The 24676-nt window shown below is 53.1% G+C and overlaps 8 protein-coding genes across 8 annotated transcripts; 6 read left to right on the top strand and 2 right to left on the bottom strand.

Moving 5' to 3' along the window:
- Nucleotides 1-639: 639 nt before the first annotated feature.
- Nucleotides 640-1893, bottom strand: BDZ83DRAFT_750544 (family 18 glycosyl hydrolase; the record flags this gene model as incomplete). Its single annotated transcript, XM_060513929.1, has 4 exons — nt 640-729; nt 785-1353; nt 1417-1648; nt 1705-1893. The coding sequence occupies 4 exons, from the start codon at nt 1891-1893 to the stop codon at nt 640-642; spliced, it is 1080 nt and encodes a 359-aa protein (XP_060366872.1).
- A 5641-nt stretch (nt 1894-7534) lies between these two features.
- On the top strand, nt 7535-8706 carry BDZ83DRAFT_573641 (S-adenosyl-L-methionine-dependent methyltransferase; the record flags this gene model as incomplete). The annotated part of the gene is made up of 5 exons (XM_060504631.1): nt 7535-7675; nt 7745-7814; nt 7872-7889; nt 7949-8150; nt 8205-8706. Coding segments are annotated over 5 exons (933 nt in total), but the record flags the coding sequence as incomplete, so codon positions are not given.
- A 758-nt stretch (nt 8707-9464) lies between these two features.
- BDZ83DRAFT_750542 (uncharacterized protein) lies at nt 9465-10226 on the top strand (the record flags this gene model as incomplete). Its single annotated transcript, XM_060513928.1, has 1 exon — nt 9465-10226. One exon carries the CDS (start codon nt 9465-9467, stop codon nt 10224-10226), a length of 762 nt encoding a protein of 253 aa, XP_060366870.1.
- A 571-nt stretch (nt 10227-10797) lies between these two features.
- On the bottom strand, nt 10798-14012 carry BDZ83DRAFT_573862 (family 31 glycosyl hydrolase; the record flags this gene model as incomplete). The annotated part of the gene is made up of 4 exons (XM_060504657.1): nt 10798-11043; nt 11115-12766; nt 12816-13265; nt 13316-14012. The coding sequence occupies 4 exons, from the start codon at nt 14010-14012 to the stop codon at nt 10798-10800; spliced, it is 3045 nt and encodes a 1014-aa protein (XP_060366869.1).
- A 1389-nt stretch (nt 14013-15401) lies between these two features.
- Nucleotides 15402-16355, top strand: BDZ83DRAFT_236786 (uncharacterized protein). The gene has a single exon (XM_060501845.1). It carries the CDS (start codon nt 15490-15492, stop codon nt 16228-16230), a length of 741 nt encoding a protein of 246 aa, XP_060366868.1. The 5' UTR covers nt 15402-15489; the 3' UTR covers nt 16231-16355.
- A 1313-nt stretch (nt 16356-17668) lies between these two features.
- On the top strand, nt 17669-19301 carry BDZ83DRAFT_718213 (uncharacterized protein; the record flags this gene model as incomplete). Its single annotated transcript, XM_060512043.1, is given in 4 exon segments — nt 17669-18145; nt 18178-18457; nt 18478-19209; nt 19228-19301. The coding sequence occupies 4 exon segments, from the start codon at nt 17669-17671 to the stop codon at nt 19299-19301; spliced, it is 1563 nt and encodes a 520-aa protein (XP_060366867.1).
- A 628-nt stretch (nt 19302-19929) lies between these two features.
- On the top strand, nt 19930-21447 carry BDZ83DRAFT_573645 (cytochrome P450; the record flags this gene model as incomplete). Its single annotated transcript, XM_060504632.1, has 5 exons — nt 19930-20119; nt 20180-20604; nt 20661-21087; nt 21145-21203; nt 21274-21447. The coding sequence occupies 5 exons, from the start codon at nt 19930-19932 to the stop codon at nt 21445-21447; spliced, it is 1275 nt and encodes a 424-aa protein (XP_060366866.1).
- A 739-nt stretch (nt 21448-22186) lies between these two features.
- On the top strand, nt 22187-24422 carry BDZ83DRAFT_614791 (Prefoldin subunit-domain-containing protein). The gene is made up of 2 exons (XM_060507867.1): nt 22187-24074; nt 24256-24422. The coding sequence occupies exon 1, from the start codon at nt 22231-22233 to the stop codon at nt 24049-24051; it is 1821 nt and encodes a 606-aa protein (XP_060366865.1). The 5' UTR covers nt 22187-22230; the 3' UTR covers nt 24052-24074; nt 24256-24422.
- The last annotated feature ends 254 nt before the right edge of the window (nt 24423-24676 follow it).

Genomic DNA, 24676 nt, shown 5'->3' with positions numbered 1-24676 from the left:
GCTCTCGTTGCAAAAGAGACGTGAGAGACTGAGAGACAGAGCCGCCCACGCGAGTCAACGGCGTCCCACGCGCCCAGACGCCTACCAAGAAATACAAATTGTTCCCCATCCACCAGATAGATATCCCGCCCAATGCCATCTCCTCCTCGTCTCGCTCTCTTCTATAATATGAGTCATGATGCAAAACCGTCGTGAGTGTAGAGAAACCGTGAGAAGCCATATGATGCCATGCAAAGTCAGCTACACCACCACCCCTGGTCCACGCGTGGGATATTATCAGCCGCCCCAAATTTTAAGTGTCCTTTCCCCGCCCCCAAAATCCAGTCATGCCGCCGCCGCCTGGTGATGCGTCGATCAAAAGGTCCAAAGGGAAATCATTCGTAAAATCTGAGCAAATGTCGAAAATCGAATGAAAATAAAAGTCCGTGATGCAAGTCGCCAAATTGAAAGAAAAAAGAACGCCATGTCGCCCCCCTTGTCAGATGCTGTCGATCCCCTTACTCCGCGCAAATGCGATTATCGTCTGTCTGTCACTGCCTTCCGGCCCGTGAGGCCGAGGTTTGCCGACACGTGTCGGCGGACTGTTGTTGAATGTCTTGGACGCACTCTAGGTGGTCCATTCTGAGGGAAATTAGCCCGTCAGGAACTATGCAGAGCTCTGAATCCGGTGGCTATGAGACTCCGTGAGCTCTCCTTTGCGTCTGCTGGTCCGCTCCAGTAGAATAGTCCCTAGCAAATCATTAGCACATGTATCATTCCATGGTACCATAGGGGCAAAACATACTCCTAGGCTCTTCTGTTTGCAAAATGCAGCCTTCATCTTCACCGTGTCGGGGTTATCGTAAGTGACGAAGCCGCCATCAGCTCCGACGCATTGGGCGCCGATAGACTTCTTGTCAATGACCTCCTTCGTCCCTCGACGGGGAAGTTGGTTGTACTCGAATGTCCCATTGCTCCCGCCACTTCCCTTGAATTTCTGCCCTGGCCCAGTGGCATGAAGGAAGCTGCGACCGTAAAGGGGAATGCCGAGGAGGATCTTTTGCGAGGGAAAGCCTTGCGAGACCAGATACTGCACAGTCGAGGCGCCCGAAGTTTCGTCCTTGCTCATTGCATACAATTGCGCGTGATGGCCGCTTCTGTGTGTCCATGTGCCGGCGAAGTCGTACGCCATGAGATTGAGGTAGTCGACGTAGTCGGCCGTTCGTTGCAGATCGATGTATTGCAAGATCGCTCGGCTGGCAGGTAGCGCAGCAGTAAGGAGATAATGACTTTCGGGCATATGAAGGCGAACAGCCGCCAACAGAGCGAGGAAATGGTGGCCCTGCTGGGAATCACAAGGATACTCCCACATAACTGATCGACGATGTGAGCTAACAGTCCACTAATGCAGAGGCAAACAGAATCGAGCAAACTCACTATCAATGCCATCTAAGCCCGACGCGTCGACCAGGCCTCTCGCAGACCTGGCAAAGTTGTCTCTGTAGAGTGTATTCGCAGCTATCACGGGGAACACGGCACTGGAGTTGCCGCCCCCGATGGACAGAATAACTTGCAAATGGGGATGCTTCTGCTTGAGGTGCATGAGAGACCCTAGGCCGCCCTGGACGCCATCGACTGGTGCGCGGGCATCGGCCCACTCGTCGCTCAGCTTATCGAAGGTTTGGTTAGTCAATCTATACAGCCAGCGGATTTGGGTATACTCACAAAAACACCCCCATCAGGCGAGATATTTGCAAAGGCGTAATACACATGGTTGATGCAGCCATAGTTCATGGCGCCGGGCGTGTCGCCCTGGTATATCCGTTCGTTGGGGAAGTAGACCGCGTTGGTGTACATGACGTTGGAGATGCTAGTCGTTCTGCGCGACTTGCGCGAAGACGATGAAGAACTCATCTTGACTCTGGTTGCCATAAGACCGTTCAAGAAAGAGAGGCAGGGTTCGAAAAGTCGGAAAGAAAAGCAACTCTGACAGTCAATGTGACAAGGGAACGGTAGTAAGGACAGTATATGAAGAAAAGGACTTGGACCCAAAGCTGCATGTTTGAGCAATGAGCTGTTCGGTCAGGCAGCAAGCGCGAACCTCTGTGGCTCCAAACAGCATGGAGAAGTGTCTATATATCTGGCTAGACACCGCAGCACGGGAGTGACAAGCCAAATGCGACGGTGAGCGAACGCGGGACAGGCAAGGTAGTATAAGGCCTTGTCCGAGGCGGTGGAGACGAAGGGACGGGTATCAAAATTACAAGAGGGTCCAGGATACTTTGAAGCCATGATGCATGACATAATTGGGTTGGGGGTGAAGGATGGATCATGGGGGGTGCGAAGGGAGTGCGTACTTGGATGCATTTGCGCTTGCAGGGGGATGGATGGTGTTGAGACTTTTTGTCAAGTCATATATGAGAGATCTGGACGAGTGGGAGAAACGTCCATGTACCAGAGACGAAGAGGCGGAGAAGGATGAGAAGATGGCTGCCAAAGCCAAAATTGCAAGGCATCGTAATAGTAGGGCGGCCATGCCCGGCCACTGGCGCCGTTGTTTTGATTAGTTCGCTCGCTCGTCGGCGTCCTGACTCTCTCTTCTCTCTGTCTGTGAGTTAGTACCAGCGCGAGTCTGTTCCCTCAGTTCGAAGCCGGCCTTCGGCCACGACCACCGACCCTTGGCGGCAGTTGACGATCAGGGTTGCAGCGAACAGGAATGATCCCTGCGCATCGCACCGCTACTTTGGCCCTTCTTCCTCTTCCTCCTCATCTTTGTTCGTCCACTTCTTCTGCGTCTTCCAGCTAGATTCTCCACGCTCGTCCGGCCTTGCATGCAGGTCTTAGCTGTGATGTACCTAGGAAGCCAGGCCAGCGCCCCAAAAGTCCTCGACGTCCATGTCCGTGCCTTGGTGTGTTACTGTTTAGGCGCGAGCAGAGTGGTGAACAGCCGCATTCCTGCCGTGGTTACTCTCAGTCGCCAATGCGAATATCGCCGTTGTGCCCACGGCAGGGCGGCAGGGCGGCAGGGCAATAGCGGGGGAGAGCTTTGGTCTAGCGGGCTGCAATGATGGGCTCAGCAGTTATGGTACCTGTTTCTCTGGCAATCAGACGCCGGGCTGGTCGGCAAACTAGGTACGGCCTAGGAGGATCTTGAGTGTTCCATGGCTGGTCATCCAGCCTCGTTGCATAGGAAGTTCGTTCGACTCCTGCACACGGACGTTGTTGACATTGCCATAAGCGGATCAGGTTGCCGGACCACGGAAAGAAGCGATTTGAATAAACACTCGCAGCAAGACTAATTTCGGCATGAAACTGGCAGAAGACTTGGAACCAGGTTCGAGACATGCTTGTTATTTCCGACTAGCTCTGGAAAGCGCCACCATCAGCTACGAAGCGACATTGAAACCTGGTGGTCATTCCTCGGTCATTTGATATTTCTGGTAACCTGGGGGAGATTTTCGTTTAAAGGTGAGAAGCCTTTGAAGCTAAGATGCCGAGGCTGGGGAAAACACCCCAGTCCCTGGGTGTGGCTTCGAGCTGTAGAATTGATCGCGTTCATGGTAAGGAGTACCGAATTCGTAGCAGGCAACTAAGCAGGGAAACCGGCCTGGAAAAAAGAAAGCATTCCTGGAGAATCCACGAGGCGTTGCCAGGCTAAGACGACAAGACGTTCGGCAAGACAGCGAGGCGGTATTTCTGCTGTGGTGTACCAAAACTCTAAAACAACCTGCTTCCCTGCGATGGGCCAAGTAGCATGCTGTGCCACGCTCCCACCGACGTTTCCGAGGAGTGTATCCCGTACTCGCTCCCGATTTCCCAGGGTCAGTTGCTGCCCGTGGCTGGATGAGCGAGGGCCGAATTCGCCTTGGACTCAGTTGAGCTATTACAGACAGTGGTCATCACACTGACGTGCAAAGAGTGGATCGACTGGCGAATCGATATGCACTGAAACCTTCGGGCGGCACGGCGGTGTCTGTTGTTTTTGAAGTGGGTAGATCCCAGCTCCTGCGCCGGCAGGCCGGGGGCTGGTCAGTGAATCACACGCGGACACGCAAGGAGAATCAACTTCAGGCGGTGAAGTTGAGCGTCGAGCAAGCCGGGCTGGGCAGAGGGAGCGTCTGCGTCGAGGTTTGAGCACAAGCGACAAACTGGAATTGTGTCTCTCAGGACGGCCGTCTCAGTGGGCATTTTGACCAGTAGCATAGTTGTGAGAGTTGATGGGCAGGGGAGGGGTCGTCGAGTGGGACATGTAGCAGCAGCTTGGCTGCGTGATGTGCCCCACCAAACGATGGAAACAGCCGACAGAGTCGATGGGTTGGGGTGGAGGATGGGTGCAGAAGGACTGCATGCCACGCTGGCAGCACATGACGGAACATTGGAAGCGGCCCTGACTGTTGGGAAATCCGACGATTTGGATAAATGAGGTCATTGCAGGAGGGATGGCCGAGTTGGGTATCGATGAATAGGTGACATTTGCATGGTGTGACTGATATGCGAGGGCGCATTGTTGTCTTGTTTGCCCATTGTTGGTGCGATTCGGGGCCAATGACAATTTGACGGCGAAGCGGGCATGGAGGTGCTGTCTTCGATGTGCGTCCGGAGGCCCTGGCCGTGTCTTGTCGAGTTGCGTCGCTGGCCTAGTCGTATGGGCCCACGAAAGACACAGTGCTATAGGAGGACGTCTGTATTGTGTGTGCCCATAAGGTACTCTCTCTGGCAGGTCGATCAAGAGTGAAATCGAGGTCTCAAGCGTTGATCCGTGATGTGGTTCCGTGATCCTACCATAGGCATTCCGTGTGCCCACGCAACACCCTGTCGTTGGTGTCTGTACGTACGAAGATATACGGGCAGGGCTCCATATGTAAGTCAGTCGCAGTAGTCGGCTTCATCCATTGGATGCTTTGGGGGCAAAAGTTGATGGACCCCGGGCAAACTCTAGTCAGGGCCTGAAGAGGGCATCGTATTGTGCGTTCTGTCTACTCCGTATCGGAGCGAAGCATGGCAGAGATTCGAGGTTGAAAAGACGCCAAGACGATTCTGACCTGGTTAGAGCGAGGGCAAGGCGCACGCCTCTAAATTTCGCGGCATGGCAGATGAAAAACATGGCAGGAACGCGCTATAACAACTGCTGCCTGCGAGGGGAAATGAGAGGGAAAAGGCGACGGGAGGAAGGGCGAAAAGCAGCTAGGTAAGCTATCGATTGGAATCGCGTCTGAAAAGGGACGGAGGAGACTGGAGCTTGGCCGAAGCAAGCAAGAGAAGAGTGCGGAAAAAACGATGTCGTTGGATTTGCGGCTTTGTTGGAGCAAACATTTCATCGGCCAAAGGCAAAGGGTGCGGGGTCATTGGATTTGCTCCCACACTTCATTCCATGTCCCAAATGCCAGAACCTGAAGATACAGTACTCCGTAGATAATATGGAAGGAGGCCAAGGGTCTGGCTTGTCTCCGCCTGCCTGCAAGGTGTGACTTTCCACACCTGCAGCTGCAGGAAGGAGGAGGTTGGAGTTTGGATTTCGGAGGAAAGAAAGTTGGGAAGGTGTAAGTACCGCGGGTCGGATCCATCTCTGTCTCGAGTTCTCGGACAGGTGGGCAGGTGGGCAGGACCGGCAGGTACCTACCTCACCTTGCCTTACTCAACTTAAGGTACCTTAGTTACCTAATGGAGATACTTGGAAACTGAAGCAAGCCAAGCGATTGGGTAAAAGATGGAAAGAAACTCCATACACTGAAGGTACCTTATGGATGCAACGAGGAACCATCAGGCAAGCAGGGACTCTCCTCCGTCTGGGACAAAGGAGCCGGCGATGGGGTCAAACGCAAGAGAAGAAAGAAAAGAAGAAAGAAGAAAAAGGAAGGCGCATGTCATTCTGCGCGCTGGGTCAACGATTTTGAGCTAAGCCGTCCGTGATGGATCAATTGTTTGAACCCTGGGAACCTTTGGGGCTTGGAGGAAACGAGGGCCGAAGAAGGTGGGTCCTCCCTACTTGACTAACATGGAAGCGTTGTTCGTGCCTTTTATCCCTCCTGCTTGAGATCCTTGGTAACGAGCTCTTTCTTCAGCATGCCTCAATACCTAAGGTAAGGTAGGAACCTTCCTCCTTACCTTGAGGTACATTGTCGTACACTTCCAGTCACCTGACCTAGGTTCTGGCAGGTTCTCGCCTCCTTCCGCATCAAATTTGTTCCCAAAACGGTTCAACTTCAGATGGCAGGCATTGTGTGTTCTTTGCAGGGGCACTACGAATAGTAGAAACCTAAATTCTGAGGTTGCATTTCCTGATTGCGTGACCGCGACGGGCCGGCTCAGCAAGAACATGAGGGGTCATCCAACGGCTCGAATCTGGCGACAAATTTTCGCTAATATCTGGTTGGATGCTCCCCGATCTCTTTTGTCGCCAGCTCGGACAACCTCACCTGACCTAATCGTACCTTTTACGGTGCCCTGAAGACTTGGCAACCGCTGTTTCCTCTTTCTTCTCTGCAAGCTAACGCCCATTGACAAGTTTCTTCCAGTGTCTTTTGTTTCCCGGCACCAGCGTGAGGGGTTCAGCCCCGGGAATCTTGAGTTAGGGCCGTGACGAGCCCTAGATGCTGCAAAAGATACTGTAAGTCATTCGCGCCCTTTTTCTCCCGTGGTCGTGCGTTTCAATAGCATGGGCCGCTGTCAGTACGGATCATAGCTTGCTTTCGACTTCGCTCCCATACCTATCATCAACGCGAACCCAGTCCGATGCTCTCATTCAGAGTTCCCAACCCCTTCATGGCGGGAAATCATAATAGCTACCATGCAGCTCGCCGGAAAACGGCTCTCTGGAGCCCACAGTTCAGTACAGTTCTTCCATCAGGCCCGGTCTGTCACATCGTTTTATTCGTTTTTCCTGGACAAACATTATCCTGTGCCGCTTGGCTTGCAAAAGCGGAGCATATCCCCCTGTCTTCAGGTCACTCACCTACCAATCTCTGCTGCCCCTTGGTCTAAACCTCGGCCGGCACCCAATGAAGTGTTTCTTGTCCGTTGGAGCATTGCCTGATGCTGCTGCGTCTCCTCACTCGGTAACATGGGGACAGGGCCATAACCGGGTGAGATGGAACCAACAGAACACATGTTGTTCTTCAGCATACCCCGTGCCCGGCTCTCCCACTCTTCCGAGTCTCCGAGGTCTCAATTTCTACCCCGGTGATAAGTTTGACAATCTCGTCATTTCTCCAGGCTACATGCGAGTTTAGAGGTTACCAAAGCTCGGAAATTCCACCAAATATCACTGTTTGCCATATACAGCGCAGCCAAGTCGCCAGGTGCTATTTGCTCTACGGTGCGCATTAGTGCTAAGCATAGCTTCCGTGGTGTCTGACTCGAGCCTGGGATCCCCTGCTTCTCTACCGCCGATTAGCTTCGAGGACACCCCGTGGACCGGACAGTTATCTGGAGCCATGTCGAGCAACGCCAATCCCGCTCTTCAGCACCCCGCCATCATCGAAGCGGCCGCGGGGCCTGTGGATGAGAACGAATTCGACCCTGTGGACTGGGATGTGTCTTCCGTCGAGTCGGCCTTCTTACCTCCAGTGTCTATTCTCACGAGTACGACAATGGACGTCGCTACCATAGCTACCGCCATGGCCGATATCCTTTGCCAAACGATGACGAGGAGCAGGGCCGGGAGTACATGAAGCATGTGATGAATCTCGAACTTTGCGTGAGTGCTTTCTGCAGCGTGTAGAACCATACATGCTAGATGTAGGCTGACGTTGTGGTGCCGATCTAGGATGGAAAGTTGTTCTATGCACCAATTGGAGATAACCCTCAAAAGATTATCGATATTGGAACGGGCACTGGTACGTAATCCTTGATGAGGTTGTTCTTGCAACATTTCAATTAGCAAAATATTCTAGGCATTTGGGCAATCGAAGGTAAGCCAATAATTTCCTGATAACGAGAGTTAGCTCCTGAGTGCTAACCTTGATTTGAGTCGCCGACCTTTTCCCTATGACAACAGTCTTGGGCATCGACCTGTCGCCAATTCAGCCGGGGTGGATTCCCCCTAACGTCAAATTCCTCGTGGATGATGCTGAGGATGATTGGCTGAATGGCGACAATTATGATCTGGTCCACTTCCGCATGATGGGAATGTCGCTGAAGAAAATTGACAAGGTCATTGCCAGCTCGTACAAGTAAGTGAAAGTTCATGAATGCTCGACAAATATGATTCTCAAACTCGCATGCAGGCACTTGAAGAACGGCGGCTGGATCGAATTTCAGGAGCTCCACGGAGAGGTACAGTGCGACGACGGCACAGTTCAGGAAGATGACACGGTCAAACGCTTCTGGGAAATGGGCAACGAAGCCTTCAGCCTCTTTGGCCTTCAATTCCATAATGCTCGCAACATGAAGCCCCGGCTCGAAGCAGCCGGCTTCAAGAACATCCAATGCGAGGTGAAGAAATGCCCCATTGGAACCTGGCCAAAGGATCCTACCTTGCGTCTTGTTGGCAAATACATGCAAGAAGCACTCAGCGGTGTCGCTGCAGCCTTTGTCGGTAAGCCTTTTGAGGCGTTGGGTATCGAGGCGGTTGAGAGGCAGGTATGGCTGGCAACTCTCAGAAAGGCCATTAAAGACAGAAACGCGCATCGCTACATGAATCAGTACTTCTGGTACGCACAGAAACCTGAAGGTGCGCCTAAGAATGACGGCCCTGAAGCAGGATCATCTGGCGATGAGGCGGCCTGAGAGGCGGGGAGAGTCTGGTTTACTCTCCGCCTATATAGAGACTAATTGCCAATTGCAACTTTAGAAAGCTTTATATTTGACGATTTGGAAAATGGCTGAGATTGAAGCTCACAGTCAGTCACAGAGGATACTCGAAAATGCACGTGTTGCTTCATCATGTCAAGGTTGCACTTGCTCAGCACACAAGCTGCTCACCCTGATAAGCAACAATTTGCTTCGTGTTTGGGTCTTTCCGGAAACCGATACTTGCAGAATTGGAACCATGGCTGCGGGATTGAACCTGCAGGGCAAGAATTATGGTTTCCCACAGGTATGCCCGAGGTAGGTAATGTGTTGTTGAAGAAAGAGAGAGGACGAGGTAACTCCATCTGGGTCGTGCATGATGTGACCTGACCCACAGAAGCTCTCGGTGCTGACTAATTTCTTTGGCGTCGCAAGGTGAAGCTTCTGGCCAACCTGACTATTCAAACTTTCGAAGCTGCAATGACAACCTACACTACCTACCTCAAGCTATAGTCGCGTTCTACCTTCCCTTCCATAACAATCCACTCTAGAAAACGCTACCACTTTCATTTCACCCTTGCTACGCAACGAGTGCCAATCCGATGCGATCAATCTAGAGGACAGACCGAGCACTTCTAACGCGAACCCGACAAACAATATCCTCATCACGAGAACTCGCGAGCCAGAACTGCGACACATCCTCAAAGCCCGCCCACGTCTCCCTAGCTCTCCGGAGCACCAGCAACCCACCCACCATGGCAGCCGTCGCCCCCCGCCCAGAAACAAACCACATCCTCACCCACGCCGCGACAGCAACCTCCTTCGCCTTCACCCCCTTCCTCCGCCAAAACTACCGCCACGAGCTCTCCTCAGACCGCCCGCAATGTAAGCCCTTCCTCGCGGGCCACTGCCCCCTCGGCGCCGCCTGCCCAGACCGCCACGCCTCCTCCAGCTCCTCGAACCCGACGGGCGGGCCGTCCTTGGTCTGCAAGCACTGGCTCCGCGGCCTCTGCAAAAAGGGCGAGTCGTGCGAGTTCCTGCACGAGTACAACCTCCGCAAGATGCCCGAGTGCAACTTCTTCATGCGCAACGGGTACTGCTCCAACGGCGAGGAGTGTTTATATCTGCACATTGACCCGCAGTCCAAGCTGCCGCCGTGCCCGCACTACGACAAGGGCTTCTGTCCACTGGGACCGCGGTGCAGCAAGAAGCACGTGAGGAGGAAGCTGTGCGTGTATTACCTCGTCGGTTTCTGCCCGGAGGGTCCCGGGTGCAAGTATGGCGCGCACCCGAGGTGGAGGACGGATTTGGAGAAGCCGAGTGCCAAGGTGGAGAGCGAGGAAGGGGAGATCAAGAAAGATGGGGAGAGGGAGGAGGGCGAGATGTTTCATCGGGGGGAGAGGCAGCGGGATATGCATGATGATCGGGGGCACGGTGGAGATCGGAGACATGGTGGTCGTGGAGGCCGGTGGCGCGGCGGCGGGAATAAGAGATACCGTGGACGTGGTGGCCACTGAAAGAGGCTTTGACGGAAGAGGTGATGGGGGCATGTCTGGACTTGCGACTTTGCTGCTTCGACTAGTATTGCGAAGTCGAGTGAAGTCTGCGAGGGCCTGGGGGCCACCAGGGGATAGCTGGCTGAACGTGGCAGTATTGCTCGGATGCTGGGCCATGACGTATTCAATGATACCAAATTTCATTATTCACATTGATAATACTGCCCTAGATTCGGGGATCTTGCGAATCATTCACCCAATGCCGCTGGGTAGCAGTTGCATTTGCGCTGGTCCCGAATACCATGAGCGCACACGACTGGATTTCATTTGATACTGAACAATGTAGTAGATCTAGGTCCTCTGAGCGTTGAGATGATTTCATCTTGCGGAAGCTGCGAAAGGGGCGAGTATCTTATTTCTTCTTTTCGGCTTCTTCTTGATATTTACAGGCATCTTTGGGTGCAGTTAAACCCCTTTTTGGAGTGACACCCGCTGCCTATTCGCTCCTACACGCCACAAAATTATCTAGATGCTCTTCAACACACCAAAGAGACCCAGGCCCGAGGTGTATTCTATTTTTACCCCAAGGCCTCTAGGACCAAGTAAGCTCCCACGAAGACGACCACGCTCCAGCAGACGTCAGAGACTGCAGACCGGTGACATGGAGAACGCGAGAAGACGAGTCAAAGGACCAGTTGGCTCCATCCAGGGCCATGTCGTTGAGAGATACAGAAGAAACATCGCTCTGGACACCCAGAACGGTGACGTTTCCGAGCGGGTTCGAGTCCTTGAACTCGCCAGATGGAGTGGCCTTGAGCGACTTGTCGGAGGAGGAGAGCTGTTCATCATGTTAACGTCTACTTCGACCTCTTTGTGTTTGAACTGTGATGGAAGGGGGGAAATCATTACCTCTACAGTGAGTGTAGCCTCCTGCTCCAAGCTCTCGCCGTCGTCAACATAGAGACTGCCCGCAGCAGCACCCTCGCCGTCAAGCGCAACCAGCAGACCCCAAGGGTTCGCCCGGCTCTCAGTCGTCGTCAGCGCGGGCTCCTGCGTCGGGATAACGTATCCACCACGGAGGTAGACCGGAATATGACCCAGAGGCGCATCGATCGTCACGTTCTGTCCGGGCGAGACGCCAGTGACGGCGGACTGGTTGTACCAGTCATACCAGACGGTCCCCTTGCCGACGCCGGGGAACACGCCGCCAACGGTGCTAGCGCCTTGCTCAAGGCAGGGGGTGACCATGACCGCCGGGCCGAGAAGGAACTGCCGATCCGCGCCCGCGAGCCAGGGCTCATCGGAGAACTCCCACGCCAGCGCGCGCATAACGGTATCGCCGAGGGTGTGCGCCTTGTAGAAGGCCGTGTACATGTACGGCAGTAGCGCGTAGCGGATAGCCATGGCGGAGCGCGAGGCCTCGGCGACAGTGGACCAGCGGTAGGGCTCCTGCGGGATAGCGGCGAGGACATTGTGGTTGCGGTAAAATGGGAAGAAGGCGCTGAGCTGCATCCAGCGGGCGCAGAGCTCCATGTCGGTGTTGCCGTTGAAGCCGCACGTGTCGACGCCGAACATGGGGACGCCAAAGATGCTGAAGGACAGAGCCTGCGGGATGGAGAAGAACATGTAGGCCCAGAGGGAGGCGTTGTCGCCGCCCCAGTGGCCGGCCCATTTGCCGGAGCCGGCGAAAGTAGAGCGGCCGATGATAAAGGGGCGCTTGCCAGGGAAGACGGAGAGGAGGGCGTTGTAGGTGGCGTTGAGGATCTGGTGACCGAAGAGGTTGTGGAAGTCGTATTCTTGGGTGCCGCCGTGATGGGTTGCGTTGGGTGAGACGGCGTGGACGGCGAGGTCGCCTTGGATGTTGTCGATTACGTAGGGGGGATGGTTTACGTTCCGGACGCCTGGGGTGGGCTTGGTGCGGAGGTATGAGGTTGTTGATGTCGTTGTAGGAGCGGCGGATGACGATGTTGCTGCGGTTGCAGAGGTGGATTGGGCGGCTGCCAGAGACGCAGAGAGAGCGGAGACGGAAGCGGCCTCGGTGCTGTTGGTCTTGTTGAAGCCTTCGGGGTACTGGAGGACTTCGTTGCCCGGTTCGCCAGGGAGCGAGAAGGGAGGGTGGACGGGGTTGAGGGTGAGGTTCCCACTGCCGCAGCTTCCGACGCAGAAGGAGGAGACTTCGGACATGTCAATCCAGATGCCGTCAAAGGCGACCTTTTGGAACCAGGTCACCATCTCGGTGGTCCACCACTCAAACGTCTTGCTGCGGCCAAAGATGGCGCCAACCCAGTCGGGGAATACGGTGTAGCCGGGCCAGACGGCGCCGACGTAGAGGGACCCGTCCGGGTTAAGCATGAAGGCGTCAGCTTCGACGCCGCGGTCGTATGTTGGGTAGGCGTCGCTGGCGTTCTCTGGGTTGGGGGCGTAAATGGCCGAGTCGACGATGGGGACAAAGTGTTGGCCGTTCTTGTGTAGGTTGCCAAGGACGCGGGCGGCATCTTCGTAGCCCCAGGAGTTTTGGTCATCTTCGAAATCGCGGTATTGGTTCATATAGTCAATGTCGGCTGGAAGCTGTTAGTCTGAATCGTGTGATTTTAAGACGGACCAGCTCACCCCAGAGAGTTTCCAGAGGAATCTCAAACTTGGCAAAGTCATCTGCAATCTCTTGAAGGTTATCCCAGCTGGTGTAGCCCCATCTGCACTGGTGGAAGCCGAAGGTCCAGTACTGCTGCATGGCGGGCAAGCCGACAGTGGTCTTCTGGTAGGACTTCATAACGGCGTCAGCAGTCGGTCCGGCGTAGAAGTAGAGGTCAATGGTGCCTCCCAGGCCTCTCCAGGTGATGTTGGACTCCCGGAGCAAAATCTCCTGGGCGTGAGCGTTGCGAAGGAACACTCCATGGGTGTACGATTCGTAGTCGGCATTCTTGTCCGTGGCATTGGCAACGTAGATGGCCTCCTTGGTATCGGCATCGACTTGATAGTAGCGAGTATCGAGATAGACCGGGTGAGAGCCATAGATGTTTCCATCGATTGGGTCGCCGACATCGGCCGCGTAGAGTGTGCCTATTACTGTGAGCTTGGATACACCTTGGTCCTGTACAGCGTTCACTTACGAGTGAGATTGTTATTCAGCTTGAAGCCGTGAATGACTTCACCGAGTCCATAAAGGTTGTAGTTCTCAGGAAGCGGCGAAGCAAACTCGAAGAATTGGTCTTCAAACACAAGCTTAGTCCCCGTGGTCGTGAACAAAACATCTCCAGTACTCTTCCTGGACACGTTGAAGCCGAAAGTGGGCTCGTTTGCCCACTTGAACTCCAAATCGCTGTCTGAGCCATCAGAGCTCGCCTTCCCGTCTGCAGCGGGTTTCGGGACGAACTCTTCAGGAAGAATGAACCAAGTGTTATTCTCAGCGCCCAGGTACCGCGGCAGCACCTGTACGTGAAGACGGTCCGTCGCCAGGTAGTCGACAACGAGCGTCAAAGCCTCAACGTCGTTCCCGTACAAGTTGCAAGCTGAGCCGGCGAGATCGAGATTGGCGGTGAATCCGTGCGATGTCGTCTGGACGTTGGAGGCCGTGTATCCCGGGCATACGCTCTGCGGGTCCTTGGCCTCCGGGTCCTCAATGTTGGGAATGAGATGCGCTCCCTCGTCTGCCGACGCGGGGACGGTGAACTGCGAGTGGCCGCTGCTGATCGTTGTCGAGGCCAGGTACTGCCGTGCAAGCGGCTGGCCGAATTCCGCGACCCTCGCCATCGCGCAGAGCGCCATGATGGCGACTGCCGACAAGAGGAAGGGCACGCGGCTGAACATGTTGCGGTTTTTACGCTGTGTGTCGTGTCTTTTCTCTCCTTTCTCGCTCGGGTACTGCTTTGAGCGACGGGTGTAGAGCATCCAGAGGCACTGAGAGAAGATGAGGAAGGCGGCGATCCAGCATAGTGAAGTCGTCGAGACCAAGACGTTCGCCGCCGTTCTTATACCCCTCCATGCTCCCCAGTCTATCCGGTTGTTGAGCGTCATTTTTCTAGTCAAAGTGAGAGTGGTGTAGCGTTACAGTCGCAGTCAATTGATTACCAAACGAATACCTGCTTCAATTGGTCTTACAGGAAGAAAGAAAACGAATCATCATGGTGAGAAGAAAATCGTCGGCCAGACTGCGGTGTAGCTTAAGCTTCCCCGCACAGACTAATGCGGAGGGGAGAGAAGAATGCCGGGGGGCAAAGATGGGGAAGAGAGATGGAATGACGGTTAGCCCCGAGGAAAGATCGTTCTCTGGGGTAAAGAGTAGAAGCTACGGTTGGCCGTCGGGCCCGAGTTTGTGCGAACTTAATCGCGAAGCGGTTGATGTGGGATGGGAGAGGAAGCTAACGTGGTGGAATGTTGGTGAATGTGGTGACGGAATGGCGCCAGAAGTTGGGGAAATGTGCGGAGTCTTGCGGAGTTTACGCAGACGGCGCGGCTCTTCAAGCTCACATCGTCCCATGGGGTTGTCGATCGCCGAGGAAGCGCCCGGCCGCGTGTAAGTGAATTGCTTGTCGCGACTTCACGTTAAGACCTAAATGTGCTGCGTCCATGGATACTGGTTGGATAAAATAGTCGCTGAAATTCCCCTTGTGAGCTCCATCGCCTTGCAGCAAACCATTGGGGCTTCTAGCTGGCCAGGGATTCTTCTTCTTGGACATGAGTATGAGTTGCCGGATTTACCGGCTTGTAGGCTTTCTCCCCGAGCTACTCATAGTTTCTTAAATACAATAACTAACTTCTAATTGAGTGTTGACGCAGAAAAATGACAGCATTCTATGAGATGAGATATAGGTCTTGCAGAAGGTGTCATAGGCTTCCTGTAAAGACTATGAATCTGGAGCCTGGCGGCTGCCTTGGAACTCGCTTTTCTTTTTTTGCTACACAACGCGCTGGCGAATTGTGACTCTCGGTTCGCCAGTCAATGGCATAGAGACCTCAAGGTGATGACCACCGTTATGAGGTCGAAATAGCTAGCTAGCTCTTCGGAGATGAACCTTCGCTACCTTAGAAGCAATGTCCGAGAAATGTATCTCCAATATCATTGGGACATGAAAATTTGTAGAGATACCGGAGAAAGCACTGCGCAGTGGTTAACAATCATCTTTCTCGCAATGCTTCGTGTCAGATACTCCAGAATCGCAATCGAAAAGCCGTGATATTCGTGGGAAATACAGCGAAGGCGCCAATACTTGAGTTAAATACTATTTTTTCTTATCAAACAAACCCAGCAAATACGGAATCAAGACCGACCTATTCGAAAACCAGCATGGAATTTCTCAACGAGATCCAGATTCGGGATGCATTTGCAGAACCCAAGCACTACGTCTTCCTCGCCTGCCCACGAAAAATAATGCTTACCGATATCGCTGTGGCGAAGTGCTTCGCCGACATTATTCAGCCATCCAACCCGGACACATTCCTCTGTCATTGGGTAAATGAGGAGTATCTCAAGCATTTTGCGTGGAAAGAGAAGACCGTATCGCCATGGGAAGACAGTCCGAAGCTGATAATGCTTCTCACACGCCTTGAAACCGCTCGACTAGGGGATTGGTGCCAGCAGCAAAATGTCTCCCAGGCACCTGGATTCGAGGCGTACACTCCAAGACTAGTTCGCGAGTTCCAGGAGATGGCGGAAGCCAAGTATGGCATAACCGGTGGTAACAGAGCCCTGTACTTGGGTCTTGGCATACTCTCTTATGAAGTTGGAGGTGATCGGTACAAATGGCCGCAACATTTCCTGGGATGTCCACAGGTAATGGGCGTAACTTGGACGCAAGCAGGCTGTCAGTTCTGGAGGAAAGAGCCCCCCCAACGAACCCAATCGACACAGATGTTGCCCCAGGAGAGCAGTCTAGTGCCCTCAAATACGGGACTCTCGTCTGCGCAGCAGGCTCAAGGCCAGGTCATCTCCGGAAACTCACAATCTGACATGACCAACTTGAGAAACGGGCTTCCTTCACCTTCGGCAGCCTTACCGAGGGAGCTGAATCTCAACACCCACGGGTAAGCGGCCAAATACAGATGCCTTCACATCTTGGTATCAAACAACCTGAACTCCAGCAGACATTCACCGCGAGTCCGCCTGGCCAGCTAGTCGTCATAGATCGTGCAAGAGGCTTGAAGCGGGAGAAAGACGAGACGGAAGCGGGAGTTGAGGCGAAGCCTGGTTGCAATGCAGCGCATGGCCCTACTCACAAACGCCGTCAGATGTGAAGAGGCCCCGTTTCATTCAGGGTCACAGAGGTGTTGGGTTCGGTACTCTGGTCAAGACTCTACCAAGAATTCACCAAAGTCTACTTCAAATCGGCCAGCGGAGAAGTGTCTGTATACCAGATACTTGGGAAATATGATTCTCCTGTCGCTAATTCGGGTCCGGTATTGGCATGGTCGAATTTCTGAAGGGAGGTTGAGACGACGAATGCTGTCCTTGATCTCTTGGATAGGATTCTCATGCCGTCGAGTTGCTCAATTATCTGCTGTTCACAGTCCATTCATGGTCAAAGTTGGACGAAGTGCTTGGAAAATACTAGCGGTAGTCGACGTCGTGCACCAAATACCTGCTTTAGTAGTCAATCAAAACTCACCATCGACTCCAAGCCTATAGTTTTGTCTCAGTGAGAATATGTGGGCTCTCGTCATCTCCGGATCAGCAGTACATTCATGTTAAACAGAGAAGTGAGTGATTGACGCGGATGACGTCGACTCGGTTCGCATTGGAGACTGCTGCCTGGAGAGAGTACCGTCCGTATTCGGAGACTACTTACAGAGCTCAACTTCCGGCAGCCAACGGATGCTATGTCAAGAGAGAGATGACGCTGGAAAATGCTGTTAAACTTTCAGGCAAAGTTTCAATCGAGGATGCAAATACAGCACGATAGCGAAATGTACCAGAAGGAATTTCCATTTCGGCCAGAGGAGCACATCGCCGGTGCCAGCTGAGGCGCAGCGGTTGACCAAAGCCGGTTATAAGTCACAACCACTGGGCTGAACTGTAGAATCGTTTCACAGTCATGTTTCCTTTTTCTTTGCCTGAATGGGTGTCATCAGCAGTCGGACCACTTTTACCTGGAATCGACAATTGGGTGCACTCCTTCTAGTTCTCAAATGTTGGGAGAACGTACCGCCTGAAATGATGGCTCGCTATCTACTGTATCAGCCTTTACTTTGGTCATGGGGCTAGTAACACTTTATTTGGACTGAGTTTGAACTGTGCCTTGACTACTGCTCGTATGGCTTTCTTTTTCCATGTCGGTCTAGCGATAACAATGCGGGAAGAGTGTTGCCAGAGGGTTGCGGCACAATGACCTCAACCTCATCAACAATCAGCCCACTTTCCGGAAACTCCCTCGGGACGGCAAAGGGAAGTGCTTTGTCTTCCAGGAGCTGAATTCATTCATGTAAATCATGAATTGCTCGAAATCTGATCGAAAATAACACTCACAGTCATGCCAGACCCAAACTCTTCTCCCAAGCTGCGCATCTTCCTATGCTCGACTGTCGGGGGCGTCACCCACGCCGCGCCAATCCTCGAGCTCGGCGCCGTCTTCGCAGCCCGCGGCCATGAAGTCCACTTTGGAACCAACTCCGGTCAGGAGCACTGGGCGTCAGACTATCCATCCATCACCTGCGTCCACAGCTTCGGTCCAGCCATACCAAACACCGACGCCGAAGCACACTACGCGCGCATGATCCAATGGCGGCCCAGCGACGGCGTTGGGCCTATCATGAAATCCAAGTTTCTCTTCGACTCTTACTGGCCCGACACCTGGTTCCATTTGCGCGAACTCATGCTCGACTCAGACGCCAAGCCCGACATGATCATTGCAGATTTCTTCGTCGAGGCAGCGGCCAAGGATATGATGGTTGAGTTTGGCGTTCCCATTGCGGTCTGGTGGCCGCAGATGCCGTATCTCCTGGCGCCTGTGAGCTATATCCCCGACCAGCCGGCTTTCAGGTTGAGTTCACGCCCACGTCGGAGCAGGCTTCAATATGGTCGCGTATTAGGAACGAGATGGTCTTGTCCTGGGCGCTGCCGCATATTTTTGCATGGACTCGCTGGACACGGGAGATGCGGAAACGAAACGGCGTGCGGCATTTGATTCCAATGGCGCCTAAACCGAACTATCTTGTGTTTGTCAACTCGTTCTTTGGACTTGAGCCGGCCAAAGACTTGCCTCCTCTTATGCAAGTGGTCGGACCGATCTTGGGGGATGAGGATTCTCCGCTCGATGGAAGTTACCAAGCATTTCTGAAGTCTCTCATGACAAGACGGTATATGTCGCTCTAGGTACTCATATTTCACTCCCACAAGTAGAGCTCATGAAGATACTCAGCGGTCTTGTCATGGCTCTAGACGCAGGGCGTGTCAACGGCGTCATATGGTCTATCGGGAAGTCAGCGAGGCAGAATTTGGTTAGATCAGCACATGCGGAGCGAACTGATGATGGAAGGATCTCAGTTGGTGAGATTCTCGATGAGAAGCACCCCGATATTCGAGTCCCCTGTTTCGCACCTCAGCGAGCTATTCTCGATCATCCCAACACCAAGCTCTATCTCACTCACGGAGGCGGTTCCAGCGCAAACGAGACCCTATTCCACGGAACTCCTACCTTGATTCTAGGCTTCTTCTTCGACCAGCTCGCTAACAGCGCCTGTCTCGTCGAAGCAGGCGTCGGTCTCGCCATGGAAAAGTTTGACTTCACCGCCACCGAGATTGCAGGCAAGATTGGCCGTATTGTCTCAGACGATGACGGGTCCTTTGGCAGGAACGTTGAGCGTATGAAGAGGATAGCGCGCGTAGCATCCCGGCGCAAGAAACTCGCCGCTGACATGATCGAGGAAGTCATCTTTGATCACGAGTTGCGCTCATTAGGTGGGAAAGCCCAGCGACCGATGCACCTTCAGACGGCAGACATGCGGATGTCAGTGTGGAAGGCCAGGAACTGGGACCTGTGGCTCGTCTCCATTCCTGCATTGGCGGTCGGTGGTACAGCCTGCTTTATAGGCGCGAAGTATGCTCGGCGACTCGATTTAGGCATCTTAAGATTTGTCTCGGGTATCGTGTACGACGTTAATTGAATTAGATACTTGGCTCGACAGCGTGATCTGCAAGGTGATGCGATTACAGAAAAGACACGGCGTCAACGGAATGAGTATACACAATTTACTGATCGGGGCTGTCAGATTTGTCCAATTCGTGAGCTTCTTCGAGATGACTTCATATACAAAAAGAAGGAAGAAAAAATGGTAGCCAGATCTTAGTGCTTATCGATGCTAAACCAAGTGTTTACCGAGTCTACGCCACGAAGGATGCCTGCAGATCGATAAATCGGCTCTGCTTTGGGCCTTGTCTTACACGGATGTAGACATTCCAGCTTATGTTGAACCTCCGGTCTGGAGCGGGGGCGGAAAGCTACAGCCACGAGCAAATCCGGCCTTTTAATAGCAACCTTATGATAAGTATTTGGGATGGAAAACCGCAAACTTTACGGAAACTCATTCAAACAACTTTCATGGATTACTGAGCAAAGTCAGTATTGGCCTCGAAAAGTCACTTAAGAGGGAAAGATTGTCGATATTCCTTCACATCAACGCCGGCTACCTAACAAGTCAACTCGCCATCACCATGGGGATCTCAAATGAGTTGGTTGTCGTGCGATTGGGTAACCCGGATTTGAAGACTCTAGTATCAGCATGTTTTGTTTTCATGCTTGCCTATGGGGCTTCAAAGGTCCTTAAGGCACTATGGTTTGGCTTCACAGGGCCCTTGGCCAAGATACCTGGGCCGAGGCTCAATAGGTTCACGGCTTTGCCCTGGATGGCGGCAGTCGTCAGAGGCAAGGCGTTTGAGCAAGGAATCAACTACAACCGCAAGTACGGCGACATCGTTCGAGTCGGTGAGTATCATACGCTTCCCCTGAACATGATGATTTTTGTTGACGCTTCCCTAAAAATAGCTCCCGATCTTGTCCTCGTATCCGACGAAAAGTCCGTCCACCAAATATTGGTAGAAATGGATCTCCGAAAGAGCGTCCTTTACGAAAAGTTCAGTCAAAACGAAGACGGCGTGACGCTCTTCACCATGCGAGATCGGGCGCAGTACCGCACTCGTAGAAGACTCTTCTCGCACGGTTTCTCCATCAGTTACCTCAAGGGCCTCGAACCGCTGAAGCTGAGTTGTATCGAGGCGCTCGAGGAGTTCATCGACAAACAGTGCACTCAGGATGGAGGCGAGACCGTGATTGATGCTTGGAACCTTATGGGCCGCCTGGCGTCCGACATTATGAGCGCGACTGCGTTCGGGGGCTCCTTTGAGTTGGTGAAGAATGGGGAGCATCCTATTCGCAAGAAGTTTTCTGAGAGTTTTAAGAGGGGAACCATTGTAAGTATCACTACAATTGGTGGCCAGACGAAATAACTAACGTTTGGCGATAAAAGTATCAACTCCTGCCCTTCTTGAAGTATATCCCCTTCCTACCTAAGTTCCGGGATCCCGAGCTTGCTCAACTCATCAGTGATATCATTGAAAAGAGGCAAGCGTCGACCGACAAGCTGGCCAAACCTGACCTGCTACAGCTCCTACTAGACACGCACGAAAAGAATCCAGAGACTCTGTCGCGCATCGAGGTGTTTTCCGAGATGCTAGTCTTCTGGCTGGCAGGCAGCGAGACGACCGCCAGCACGCTCACTTTTGCAATGATGTTCTTGCTCAATGACCCCCCTTCCTACCAAAGACTTGTCAACGAGATCCGTACGAGGTTTCCTTTGTCGGACTCACCGGTTTCGGACGACCAAACGACGGATTTGCCGTTTTTGCACGCTGTTTTGAAAGAGACGATGAGGCTTGCTCCTCCGGCAACCGGTGGTAGGATTCCTCATTCTCTCTAAAGCCCGAAAGTGTGATTTGCTGACATTTGGCTAGGACTTCAGAGGCAGACTGACGAAGATGTGATTCTGTCTGATCACTTGATCCCAGCTGGGGTAAGCCGCCTTTCCTGCGAGACACTCAAGTCAACGTCATCTTTGCTGAAGCTTCACTAACATCCAACAGACTAGAGTGACTGCAAACACCACCGTACTGCACTGGGACGAGAAGCAGTGGCCTGACGCAGAGAAATTTGTCCCCGAGAGATGGCTGTCTGACTACAAGGGCATGGCCGCCAGTGAGAGAACGGCATACTACCCCTTTTCTGCGGGATCGCGGAACTGTATTGGAAAACAGTAAGTCGCCCGATGGCTCTCATTCTGAACCTGGTAGGTACTAATAAAGTGAGCAGATTTGCGTGGACGGAGCTGCGGCTCACGCTTGTGTCTCTACTTCGGCGGTACGACCTGTCTTTAATCCCCGATCAGTCTCATGAACTTGTTCATTTCACGGTCCTTCATCTAAAAGCGGGAAAGTACATGATCTGTATTAGGCCTAGATTGTAGCATCCTGAGTCGGAATATAAAAACCTCCGATATGAAACGAAATGCTGATTGTCAAAGTGCTTGATGTCATGCATTTTCTTCACCTTAGTTCCTGAATTCCGCAGGCGCAAATCCGTCCACTCATCATGAATGGCTCAAGCAGGTGAGAACGAAAGTATGAACCGTTTTGATCTCAATCTCGAGCTTTTAGCGCGTTCACGGTATGACTAGAGGCGAGGTTCTTCTACAGCCGAGCGTTTTGATTTCATAAAATTGAATTTGTTAGGGAATCGTGAGGTGTTCATCACCGCCGAGTATCGATGGGTAGCAGTGAAAGCTGCACCTCAGTGTCGCCTTTTGTAGGGGAGGTGAGGCCCCCATTCAGAGTAGGTAGGTAGGTACCTTACAAGTTGTGGGTGCATGGGCGTGTTGCTTAAGAGCTAAGTGGGACTTACGTAACAACCTACACTTTAGCAGATTACCTAATTTTCCTTGAGCTCCGAACCCCTACCTTCCGACAGGGAATTTTTTTCCTTTTCCTCATCTTGCTTCCAAGAACTTCTCACCTTCGCTTCTCTTCCCTTCTTTTTCCTTTACCATGGCAGCAGTCAGAGACAGTTTCCTGGACTTGGAAAAGCATCGCTTGCAACTCGAAGACTCTGTTGCTAAGCTGCAGAATGCTTTGCAGCACTGGCAAAACTGGGATGCTGAGTACGAGTCCTTGAGAGAGGAAATCGAGTCGGTTCCCCAGCCCGCCAGTCGGGAGGCTCTTGCGCGCATTCGCAGAGACTTCGAGGGCGAGGTTGTCGACAAGAAAGAGATCAACGACCTTTTTGGGCGCATTGATCTGAAGCCTGCCGACCAGATTGTCAACCTGCTTTCGCGTCGCATCGACTATGTTTCCAAGAACATCGCCACTCTTGAGAAGCAGCTCGAGACTGCGGAAGAGAAGCACGCTGCCGCCAGCGTTCTCAGCAACCCTGATGTGCGGGATGAGGATGGCTTGCCTATAACGGAGATCATCGAGGAGCTCGACGAAGAGGGAAATGTGCTCTCTAGCCGACTGCAGCAGCCTGGCGACTCGAGCGCTCAGATCAGGGAGATCCTGGAGAAGGCAGGCGTCAAGGACATCCCGGCCGGCCAACCCTCGCAGACGGAGAAGACAGAACCCATCGTGAAAGACGTTACCGATGAGCCTCTGGCTAAGGCATCCGAGTCAACATCATTAGCCCGGGATCCCGCGCAGTCTGTAAAGGAGTCGGTTCCCGAAGCAAAGGTTGGCGACTCTGTGGCAGCCAAGAAGTCCGTCTCATTCGCCGAAGACACCAAGCCCTCGGCAGAGCAGCAGGTGTCGAGGAACGCTCAACGAGTCGAAGAGATCATGCAGACCGCCAGGAGCCAGGAAAACATCAGCCGCGAAGCGCCCGTCATTCCCGAAGACGAGTCTGAGGAAGATGCCTTCCTCCGCCGAGAGATGCTGAAGTACGGTATGGAAGAGGTGGGCCAAGTCGTAGCTGAACTCAACCTTGAGGATGGCGATGGCTCTGCCGACGATGACGAGGACTGGGAGTATGAGTACTCTGACCTCGAGGACGACGATGAAGAAGACAAGTTTGGTCGGTCTACTTCCAGCGTCTTGGACGACGGGTACCATCAGCGGATGTTGGAGCTCGAGAAGCGACTCGGGGTCAAGTCTCGCTTTACTCAGAAGTCAGAAGCAGATGACCAGGAGTCAGACGAAGACCAACAAGGCATTGGTCGCATCATCGTCAACTCAGGTGACAAGGGCAAGGCGGCCGAAGTTGCCAAGCCGTCACCTGTGCCTACGACGTCCATCCTGAGGACCTCTTCCCCAACGGACGCGGACGAGAGCAAGAAGAGCGTCCGCTTCGCACAGAGTCTAGACGTCGCCCCAGACAGCGTTGCCGAAACCGCTGCCGCGCCGTCGACTGTTCATCAACCACCGCCAGAGCCCATCGTGGAGCCTCTCAGCGACATTGTGGAGCGTACCGGCCCCGCCAAGCAAGCGGAGATCAAGTCAACCCGCAAGGCGTCTCGCTTCAAGAAGCAGAAGGCAGCGCCGACGGTCGTTGATGATGGCTTCGTTCCGATGGGCCCGCGCGATGTGCCGTCACGTTTCATCGACCAGGACAGGCCCACAGCCCCTACAGGACCTGAGGGGAAGACACTGGCAGACGCGGTCGTCGAGAAGGAGAGCAAGCCTCAGGACGAGAACGCTTTTGACGAGGACTTCATCGATCAGGATCTCGCCGACGAGTATCATCGACAACGGCGGAACTTCATCCAGAAACAGGGCGGCTTCCTCCAAGAGGATACCTCCGTGGTCCGGCCTCTTGACGAAGCTGACGGTGGTCAGCGCATCAGCAAGTTCAAAGCTGCACGCCTCTCCAAGCAGTGATCTGGCCGGACCCAGAAGAATAGGTATGTGACTGACTATTTTCTTTACCTCAGCCCCTCCCAAAATGATGACCAAGACAATTTTTATACAGTTATCCCTATCTCAATTACATTATGTGGATACGGTTCTAATTTCTGATTTCCTTCTTTCTGCTACTCAAGTTTGACGATCTTGTCCAAGGAGTCTGGCTAACATCATGCAAAGTTACCACAGGATACGCCAGCTTCACCATCCGTACGCGCTTGGATATCCCCGTCTGAGCTAGCCGTGACACATCATGCTAGGTAAGACGAACATTTACTTGCTTTTGCTTTCTCCCCCTCGACCTGATGACCAAGACAATTTTTTATACAGTTATCCCTATCTCAATTCCAATGTGTGGATATGGTTCTAATTTCTGATCTCGATACAATTGCCATTTTCTTGTTTGCGCTCGACCGTCCAGATGTCACGGCTAACAACTGAATCGTTGCAGTTCTCGAATCCAGTGATCGCACTGACTGATTGCGCCCCCAACCAATCCATTGTTCCCCTCCAGATCTGACCCTGCAACGCCATCCATTCGGACGCGGAGAGGTGGATAGAGCGGATAGCCAATTGGATTGATAGAGACCTTACTTTGGGC

The sequence above is a fragment of the Colletotrichum acutatum genome (assembly GCF_030867785.1).
Source record: "Colletotrichum acutatum strain CBS 112980 chromosome Unknown BDZ83scaffold_29, whole genome shotgun sequence".
In the NCBI taxonomy this organism is placed as follows: domain Eukaryota; kingdom Fungi; phylum Ascomycota; class Sordariomycetes; order Glomerellales; family Glomerellaceae; genus Colletotrichum; species Colletotrichum acutatum.
The sequence above is the reverse complement of the archived record's forward strand: the minus strand, read 5'-3'. Positions and strand labels throughout refer to the sequence as shown.

Coding starts and splice junctions, on each gene's coding strand:
- BDZ83DRAFT_236786 (XM_060501845.1), top strand. CDS start 15,490: ATGGAATTTCTCAACGAGATCCAGATTCGGGATGCATTTGCAGAACCC.
- BDZ83DRAFT_614791 (XM_060507867.1), top strand. CDS start 22,231: ATGGCAGCAGTCAGAGACAGTTTCCTGGACTTGGAAAAGCATCGCTTG.